This window comes from Podarcis gaigeae, assembly GCF_964106915.1.
Source record: "Podarcis gaigeae genome assembly, chromosome: 8".
NCBI classification, from domain to species: Eukaryota; Metazoa; Chordata; class Lepidosauria; order Squamata; family Lacertidae; genus Podarcis; species Podarcis gaigeae.
The window spans coordinates 5,502,468-5,511,789 of record NC_139684.1 but is presented as its reverse complement, the minus strand read 5'-3'; the positions used below and the strand labels follow the sequence as shown (position 1 = coordinate 5,511,789).

The 9,322-nt window shown below is 47.0% G+C and overlaps 1 protein-coding gene across 1 annotated transcript; it reads left to right on the top strand.

The window, feature by feature from the left end:
- The first annotated feature begins 390 nt into the window (after positions 1–390).
- Positions 391–8,991, top strand: LOC310851212 (gastrokine-1-like). The gene is made up of 6 exons (XM_083753466.1): positions 391–448; positions 804–851; positions 2,506–2,643; positions 2,755–2,862; positions 6,091–6,229; positions 8,733–8,991. The coding sequence occupies exons 1-6, from the start codon at positions 437–439 to the stop codon at positions 8,828–8,830; spliced, it is 543 nt and encodes a 180-aa protein (XP_083609592.1). The 5' UTR covers positions 391–436; the 3' UTR covers positions 8,831–8,991.
- Positions 8,992–9,322: the final 331 nt, after the last annotated feature.

The window sequence follows — 9,322 nt, the reverse complement described above, 5'->3', positions numbered from 1 at the left end:
TCCTGGTAATAATAATAATTAATAAAATTTGTATTCTGCTGCATACCTGCAGACTTGTGCCACCCTTACGGGTGACGGTGGGCAAGCACACCCTTGAGGTTCTTGCAAGTGCCACGCTCAACTACACAACAGCCACTGAATGAAGTCTGCATCCTTAAAGCTTTTTATTAGGAGCACATCTCTTTGTGCTTGGTTCTAACTTACTAGTGAAAAAAATCTTTTTAGGACTTGGCTGGAAGTCTGTTTAAAACAAAAGATTAGGTTATTTGCCAACCACTTTTAGCTGGGATTAATGCCAGCCTGGAGCTACTTAAGTTGCTGCAGATCTCGCTAATCTTTCTGGACCTTGGAATTGCTGATACGGAAACTTTATTTAAGCATAAAGTCTGAGATTTTTTCAATCCTCTTTTTGGGAAACATCTGGCAGGTGGATCAAATGAAGATTTTGGTAAGTACTGCTTCCAGCTTCGCCACGGTAGTGATAACAGTTGTTTTCTTTTGGTGCCATCGGCTAATGGGATTGCACTGCAAGAATGAACGTGGTTAATTGCCTTATGAAGGCTTGTAATCTGAAACAAGTTCCTGGGCAAGAGAGATGGTTATCTTTGTGGATATGGTAGCCATGGAACACATGCTGGTCTTGAAGGTGTTTTGAGAGGTCCCAACCCCACCTGGAGAGCAGAGATTGAGCCTGGGAGCTTTTGCCATTCTGTCCTTCCCCTGTCATACTGCATTGCATTTTGTTCAACAGGCCATTTAACCTGCAATAATTATCTAATGAGCAAATCTGATCTCTCCTTCAGGCTGTCCTCGTATTTCTTGTCTCCCTGACTTGTTCTTCAGCCAGTGATGTAAGTCACCATTTCTCAACGCTGGGATGGGGGGAAAAGGGCTGACCCCAGTTAAGGAGGTTTCTTATTGTTTTATGGGCATCTCTACTGGGCAAGCCTTTCCCCAGATGCCTGATAGGATAGATTAGGTTCTGAAGTCCAGGACGGGGGAGAAACTCACTCAGTCAGGTTCACATTTTAGTATGGACCCACCTGATTTGAATTTCTTAAAACAATGGGAATAGAGACACAGCTAGCCTTCAGAATTCACATTTCTTTGAATTTTGCGATGCAGTTCTTCAACTGTTGTTGTTGTTGGTTGTTGTTGTTTTTTTGTAGACAAAAAGGCATCTGTTAAGAAAAACTGTGCATAAAAACGAATGTATTAGAGAAAATAGCATGTGGAAATGCATGATATTAAGGGGAATTGTTTAAAAAACGCGTGCATATCCGGCAAAATCACAAGCAAAAATGTGCCACCCTGGTCTTCTTTGGCATGGATGATGGCAGAAGGGGTCTCCCCCCAAACAAGGAACTTGCCCCCCACTTGTCCTTCCCATTGCTGGACTGTGTCATTGCTGGATGTCATGCTGGATATGTCATTGATATACCGTATTTTTTGCTCTATAAGACTCACTTTTTCCCTCTTAAAAAGTAAGGGGAAGTAATAGTGCCACTGTATTCTGCTCTGGTCAGACCTCACCTGGAGTACTGTGTCCAGTTCTGGGCACCACAGTTCCAGAAGGACACTGACAAACTGGAACATGTCCAGAGGAGGGCAACCAAAATGGTCAAAGGCCTGGAAACGATGCCTTATGAGGAACGGCTAAGGGAGCTGGACATGTTTAGCCTGGAGAAGAGGAGGTTAAGGGGTGATATGATAGCCATGTTCAAATATATAAAAGGATGTCACATAGAGGAGGGAGAAAGGTTGTTTTCTGCTGCTCCAGAGAAGCGGACATGGAGCAATGGATCCAAACTACAAGAAAGAAGATTCCACCTAAACATTAGGAAGAACTTCCTGACAGTAAGAGCTGTTTGACAGTGGAATTTGCTGCCAAGGAGTGTGGTGGAGTCTCCTTCTTTGGAGGTCTTTAAGCAGAGGCTTGACAACATATGTCAGGAGTGCTCTGATGGTGTTTCCTGCTTGGCAGGGGGTTGGACTCGATGGCCCTTGTGGTCTCTTCTAACTCTTTGATTCTATAATTCTATGATTCTATGATTCTAAGGTGAAGTGTGTGTGCATCTTATGGAGCGAATGCAGGCTGCGCAGCTATCCCAGAAGCCAGAACAGCAAGAGGGATTGCTGCTTTCACTGCGTAGCGATCCCTCTTGCTGTTCTGGCTTCTGAGATTCAGAATATTTTTTTTCTTGTTTTCCTCCTCCAAAAACTAGGTGCATCTTGTGGTCTGCTGCATCTTATAGAGCGAAAAATACGGTACTTTGCCCTTTCTGTGCTTCTGCTTTTTTCTGTGGAGGAAAGGCGGGAGATACATTCAATAAATAATACAAAAAAATATATCTTCATGATGACTTGATGTCCAGCTTTGATACAGTCTACTTGAAAAATTGCTGAAGCCCCCTCCATCCCCAGCCAAGGCAGAGTTTCATAGCCCCCCCTCCTGCATGCCTACCCCCTGCCTGATTCATTACAGTCCTTTTTTAAACTCCCTAGGTTATTGCTGTAAAGCACCAAGGAAATACCGACATCAGCACCCACCAGGCGGTGAAGGTTAACCAGCAAGATCAAACGGCCAATATCCACAACTATAATGGGTGGAACGGATGGGATGCCATCTGGGATTACCAAAAGGTAACCCCCCAAGAGCAGCTAGTAATTCAGACCCACTAATTCTGGACAGGTCCATGGAGGTTTGAATCTTTGGATTTATAATCAAAATGTGTCTTTTCTTGCATTTGATAGGGCCTTTTTGCTGCAAGGCTATTTCGGAAGAGGGTCTGTGTTGTAGCAGCAATGGATTTTGAGCTATTCCCAAGCCTGGAGACTCTCCACAGTTTCAAAGGGCAGAAGGTATTGTAGTGGAAATTAGATGCTTTGATTGGTAGCCTACATGAGAAGAGATGTAAAAAGTGCAAGAGTGTTTGAGAGGATATTAGGAGAAACTGCTTCCTCACACTGCCTTCTGAATGTGTCCAGATAATGCAATCTTGATTTCCTACACCCAACTGGGTTTGCGCAGGCTGCTGAATCGGTTCACCTTGGACTGCAAGAATGAGCACCTTACTATAAATTACCAAAAAACTAAAGTTATGATGTTTGGCAAATCTAAGAAAACTTACAATTGCTTGCTCGAAGGAAATACACTGGAGCAAGTATTCTCATTTAAGTATCTCAGTTTGGTCTTTCAGTGGGCAGGCTAATGGTCTGCACAACTCCAATCAAGCACCTTATTTAGCTGGTAGAACTTTAAATGGACGACTACGATTCCAGCCTATGAAAGGGGGCAACTTGTTGCAGCCCACTTTAGAACTTTATAAGACCAGGGTGTTGCCAGAGATGTTCTTTGGAGCATCACTGTGGGCCATGACCAATTTTGATTCACTGGAGAGACTCCTGCCAGTCGCTACCTCTACTAAAATAGTACTGCTCCCTGCAGAACTGGGTGTAATGCCCATTCAAGCCAAAGCCCTTAGACCAGCTCTGCTTTTTTTGTTTAATTCCCCCCCCCCCAAAAAAAAACATGTATCAAAATCCATCATGACAATTTTGGAAGACCCCAAACTCATGGAAATGTGAAATGGAATCTGCTGCCATGAGGTTAGGACCCTCTGCCTCCTTTCTTGTGACACAGGGTTTTGAGAGAGCTAAAGAATTAATACTCCACCCCCCCCCATCATTTCATCTTTTGAGAGAGCTAAAGAATTAATACTTCAAAGGCTTAGAGACACCAAGATGCAACCACAAACTACTGAGCTCAACATCTGTCAATCTAACTTAGTGTATGTTTTTTAATTCCACTGTATGCATCCCTGCCAAGATAGATTTACCAAATGTTAAAATGAGGATTGCCTTTACACAGGCAAGACTAAACGTCCTTCCGTTAGCAGATTTGATGGACTGACATAAAGGAGTTCCTAAGGAGGACAGAGTTGGTGGCTGCAATTCTGTGTCAATAGGAGACATAACTCATGTACTCCTAGAATGCTCTTTTTTATAATGACCTTAGAAACAATTATTTCCACCCATTGTTAAGATCACAGAAAAGAGGGACGTCTCTTGCAAAGCCCTGTTTTTTTATGTCTGATGTAGAGAGGTTTATATCCTTTAGAAAATCCAAATTTCTTACCAAGGCTTTACAGATTTGTGTAATGAAACATTGAAACTTAAAGGGGGAATGAGAAATGATTTATCCTGTAGAGTTCAGGAAGTAGAAAGGTAAACCTCTATTATTAGCAGCATTCTTCTTATTATTATTATTGTGTGTGTAATGGCTGCTCACTAAACACAATAAATTGAACTGAACAGGACTTATGAATGTGCCAAGAATGTGCAGGAAAATATTAGCCTTGAGCTGGCCTGATAGACAGTAGCTTGCCCTGTGCTTCTTGCTGAACCAGGCACCCAGCTCTGAGAATGCAGGCTTGATTTACCTCCGTAGAAGCTCATGAAATTTATAGCACAGCTGTCAAGTGTCCCTTATTTGAAGTGACAGTTGCTTATTCCAGCGCCATGTCCCGCTGCTTTCCCTTATTGATAGATGTCCCTTAAATGTCCCTTAAATGATGTCCCTTAAATTTCAAAGGAAGCAGCTCCTCTCCCTCCCTCTCTGCCGGCCAGGGAGGAGGAAGGCTCCAACTGTGTTGCTTGGCTGTGTTGCTCACCCAATAAGAAGTCTAAGAACGACTGGGGGGGTGGAGCTTGCATGCCTTGTGTGTGGCTAGTTAATGCAAGCTGAGGAGGTTTTTGAATGCTGGACGCCATTTTGTTGCACGTGCTGCTGCAAACTTTGCAGTGCAAAGCCAGGCCGGGGAGCCATCTTAAGTTGAGGCTGCATAGGCCTTGTGGTGCATGTGATTCAGATTCTATTCAGTTGAAGCTCTGGTTACAAAGTTGGTTGGACAGTGTTCTCAAAGCTACCAGCATGAGTTTGACCAGACTGCAGGAGGACAGGAAGACTGGAGTGCCTGGAACAGGTGAGGCTGCAGGTCCCTTATTTTGGCTGCTGGTCCCTTATTTTCAAGGCTGCTGGTCCCTTATTTTCAAATCTGTAAGTTGACAGCTATGATTTATAGGCCTGGGGACTCCACTTTTGTGGGTTCCCCAACAGCCGCTATTGTTCTAAATGAAGTCGTCCTAAACATCACAATGGTGTGTGGAATGAAGAAATCCACCACAGACAGATGCCAGAAGGAAAATCTGCGGATCACTCCCATTAGCTTTAAACCTGTTGCTGAAATGGAAAACTCAACACCAGGCACAGATTCTGTTGTCTGCCACAGCCGCCTCTTGTGATTCTCCCCGGCTGCTAACAAAGGAATTTGTGGAGGAAATTGGGCATAGAAGATGGATCAAGAAGGGAGCTGTTCAACAGTGGAATGGACTCCCTCGGAAGGTGGTGGCCTCTCCTCCACTGGAGATTTTTCAACAGAGTTTGGATGGCCATTTGTCAGGGATACTTGAGCTGTAATCCCTGCCTTGCAGGAGGTTGAGCTAAAATATCCTTCTTCAACAATTCTATGATAATTTTGGACAGAGCCGTCTTAAGCATATATGGCACTATGGTGCAAAGATCCCTCTGGCCCCCCCCCTTTCCCAGAGTTTCTGACCATTTTTAGGGAGGACGCGCTGCCAGCAACGCGCCCAGCTTTGTGGGGCTGGAGGAGGCGGGCAGCGGCTGGAGGGCAGCTCCTCCAGCGGGGAAGAGGCGGAGGCTGGACGTGGCGGCTCCTGGTTCAGCTGGCCGCGTCGTGCCATAGCAGGTGGAGGCTCCTGGTGCGGTGCGGCATGGCGGAGGTGGGCGAGGGTGGTGAGCTGATGCTGGGAGGTGTCACGTCCAGCCTCTGCCTCTTCCCTGGCGCCCTCCAGAACTTGGCGCCCTGGCGCCCTGCACCACTAGCCTCTATGGGTAAGACACCCCTGATTTTGGAATGCAGTCTTTTTTCTACTTAGTTGATGAAGAATGGTTTTTAAAAAGTGAGGGAGATTTTCAGCCCTGCACTAGAGCATCTCCAAGCATGATCTCTGATCATGACAAATTTCCACTAGTAATTCCAATTTTTTCATCCCTCCCTGGCACAGCTGTCCAAGAGCACCCTTCCGGCGAGTGACTTAACATTCTTGGTTGGCAAGACCCGTATCCAGAACACTGTTCAGTTTGGAAGCCCCATTGAGCAGCTCTGCAGTGGGATTCCTGTGTACTACGCCTCCAAGGAACAAGGTGGGGCAGGTTTCATTTTAGTGTATCTTTCATCTTTGTTGGAAGCCGCCCAGAGTGGCTGGGGAGACCCAGCCAGATGGGCGGGGTACAAATAATAAATTATTATTATTATTATTATTATTATTATTATTATTATTATTATTATTCTCTTCCTCTCTAGCTGCAGAAATGGCTTTGTGGGGTTAAACTCAGTGCGCAGATAATCTTGGTCAACCTGGTGCCCTCCAGATGTTTTGGACTACAATTCCCATCACACACACCCAGCCAGGATGACTGTATGATGCTGGGACTGGAAGGAGACGTTGTCCAAAACATCTGGAAGGGGACCAGGTTAAGGAAGGTAGTAGGAGATCATGACACACAGAGGAGAGGAGGTGGCCTTCCTATCCTTTCTAAATGGTGTCCCCACTAGGGAGCAGGACATCAAACCCCACGTGACAGTTGTGCAGGCTGGTCAAACTGCTCTTGGAAGGGTAGGCCTCATCCTGGCTGCTGAGCCAAAGGGAAAGTTGAGCTCAGATTAAGGTTCCTTTAAGCCGATGAGTTTTTTGCTTAGATGTCCTGCTCCTACCATTTTCTGTACAGCACAGGGAACACCTCTGCTGATCTGAACCCATTTCAAGCCTCTAGGTCAGTGGATTCCAAAGAGGGCAGTAGTGCCCACCATATATCGGGGGGGGCCTCTAAGAGGCAAGGGGGTAGAAGGGGGCACTCGAGGGGCAAAAGCTGGTATCACAGGATCAAGTTCATTAGTTTTGTTGAATTCATTAAACAAAATAGTTTAAACCGGATTTTGGATAAATGTGCAGTTAATTCCTACTGTTTGGAATTTTATTGTGTCACTGTCTTCCTTAGTGGGTTGTGCAAACCCTTATTCGGAATGCAGTCGTACCTTGGATCCTGAACACTTTGCGAGTCAAACGTTTTGGCTCCCGAATGCCACAAACCCAGAAGTGAGTGTTCTGGTTTGCAAATGTTCTTCGGAACCCAAACGTCCGACATGACTTCCGTAGCTTCTGATTGGCTGCAGGAGCTTCCTGCAGCCAATCAGAAGCCACACCTTGGTTTCTGAACATTTTTGAAGTTGAGCAGACTTCAGATTCCATTTGACTTCCGAGGTACCACTGTAATGGGTAAGGGAGGGGTTACTGGAACTGGGGTGGGCGGTCCAAAAAAAGTTTGGGAACCACTGTCCTGAAGGAGCCTTGGGGTTTGGGGCTGTGTAGAAGGGACGCGGGTGGCGCTGTGGGTAAAACCTCAGTGCCTAGGGCTTGCCGATCGCATGGTCGGCGGTTCGAATCCCCACGGCAGGGTGAGCTCCCGTCTTTCGGTCCCAGCTCCTGCCCACCTAGCAGTTCGAAGTGCAAGTAGATAAATAGGTACTGCTTTATAGCGGGAAGGTAAACGGCGTTTCCGTGTGCTACGCTGGTGCTGGCTCGCCAGATGCAGCTTCATCACACTGGCCACGTGATCTGGAAGTGTCTTCGGACGGCGCCGGCTCCCGGCCTCTTGAGCGAGATGAGCACGCAACCCTAGAGTCAGACACGACTAGCCCTTACGGGCAGGGGTACCTTTACCTTTAGAAGGGTAAAATACTACAGCAAGATATTAATCACCAGCAAACACACACACACACACACACACACACACACACAATGCCAAGGCTTTTGTAGGGAACAGTTGCATGATAGCCAAACTCATTCCAATCCAGTTTAAGCTTCTTGTGTAGACGTGATTCAAGCTGACTTTGCAGAGTGTATAGAACATGGGTCGGCAAACTAAGGGCTGCGGGCCAGATAAGGCCCAATTGCCCTCTGGATCCGGCCTGTGGGCAGTCCTAGAATCGCTACTTGGATCGGTGTGATCTTTTGGGCTGCACCATATTTTTTTTTGCATTTTTTGGGGGCGCCATTCCCCCACCCCTCACACACACCTCCTCCCTCCTCCTGGCTTCTCCCCACCCTGCGGAGGAAGGGAGCTGGGCTTTGATCGGTGCCAGCCAATCCAACGCCTTGCAGCCCGAGTGCTGAGGTGCGGCCCAGACTCACTACCTGCCCACCGGTCTCTCCATCCATGGCTGCGCCGTGGGCATTGTGGCGGGCGCATTGTGGGGCATTGGCTGGAGCTTGGCGTGCCTGCTGGCCCAGCGCCCAGGAATGCTGGCCTGGAAAGGAGAGGCGACGCCACTGCCACCGGCTCCCAACTGCAGGCAGAGTGGTAGAGGAGGTAGGAAAGCAGGGGGGGCTGGGGGGAGAGAGGAGCCCCCCTCCGCTGTGTGCGTGCACATGCGCAGTCTAGCCCGCCACAGGGTCTGAGGGGCGGTGAACTGGCCCCCTCCTAAAAAAAGTTTGCTGCCCCCTGGTGTAGAAGCTGCTTAGGGGTGCAGGACCTGCATTTATTTTCCAGGCCCCCAATTTGGAAAGGCCAACCATGTCTTGGAGATGGCAGCACTGTGTCTGATACTTTTTTGCTAATAATTGTGTTGTGTTTCCCTCCTTCACAGGAGCAAGCCTCCCCTTGCAGAGTCGAGGGTGTGCTAATGTTGGGATCCTACGTGGCTTATTCAACATCTATCTCTGCGGCAACATTCCTAGCTGCTAAAATGCTGGCCAAGAGTCCACAGAGCGAATCTTTGCCTTCCTTGTTCTCCTCACAACAACCTTCTCGCTGTTCATGTTTTCCTCTCCAGCCACTGCTCAGTTTTCCACGTCTAATCCATCTATCAGCACTTGGAGAATAATAATAAATGTTTACAACATGAATGGGTCTTGATTTCAATTTCTTGAAATTTGAAGGAAGATTTAATAATGGGACATGAAGCACTGCAGTCAGTTGTGTCTCATTTTTAAAAATTCCAACATGTAACCACAGAGGCTTCAATCTAGGTGAGAAGAAGGGGAGCTCTGTGTTTGTGGGTGGGGGCAGGGAAGAGGGGCTTTCTATAAAGCATTAGCCTCCATTGCTTACTCACAACTTAATTTGCCGCAAAGAGACAAAAGTAGCACCTCAAGTTTCAACAGCTGGATTTCTGTTCAGTTTGCCCATTTCCGAAACTGGTACTCAGCTGGGTTCCCTGCATGGAAGAGGCGCAGA

Coding starts and splice junctions, on each gene's coding strand:
- LOC310851212 (XM_083753466.1), top strand. Junction 852..2,505: donor CTTGTTCTTCAGCCAGTGAT/GTAAGTCACCAT, acceptor TAAACTCCCTAG/GTTATTGCTGTAAAGCACCA. Junction 2,644..2,754: donor CCATCTGGGATTACCAAAAG/GTAACCCCCCAA, acceptor TGCATTTGATAG/GGCCTTTTTGCTGCAAGGCT.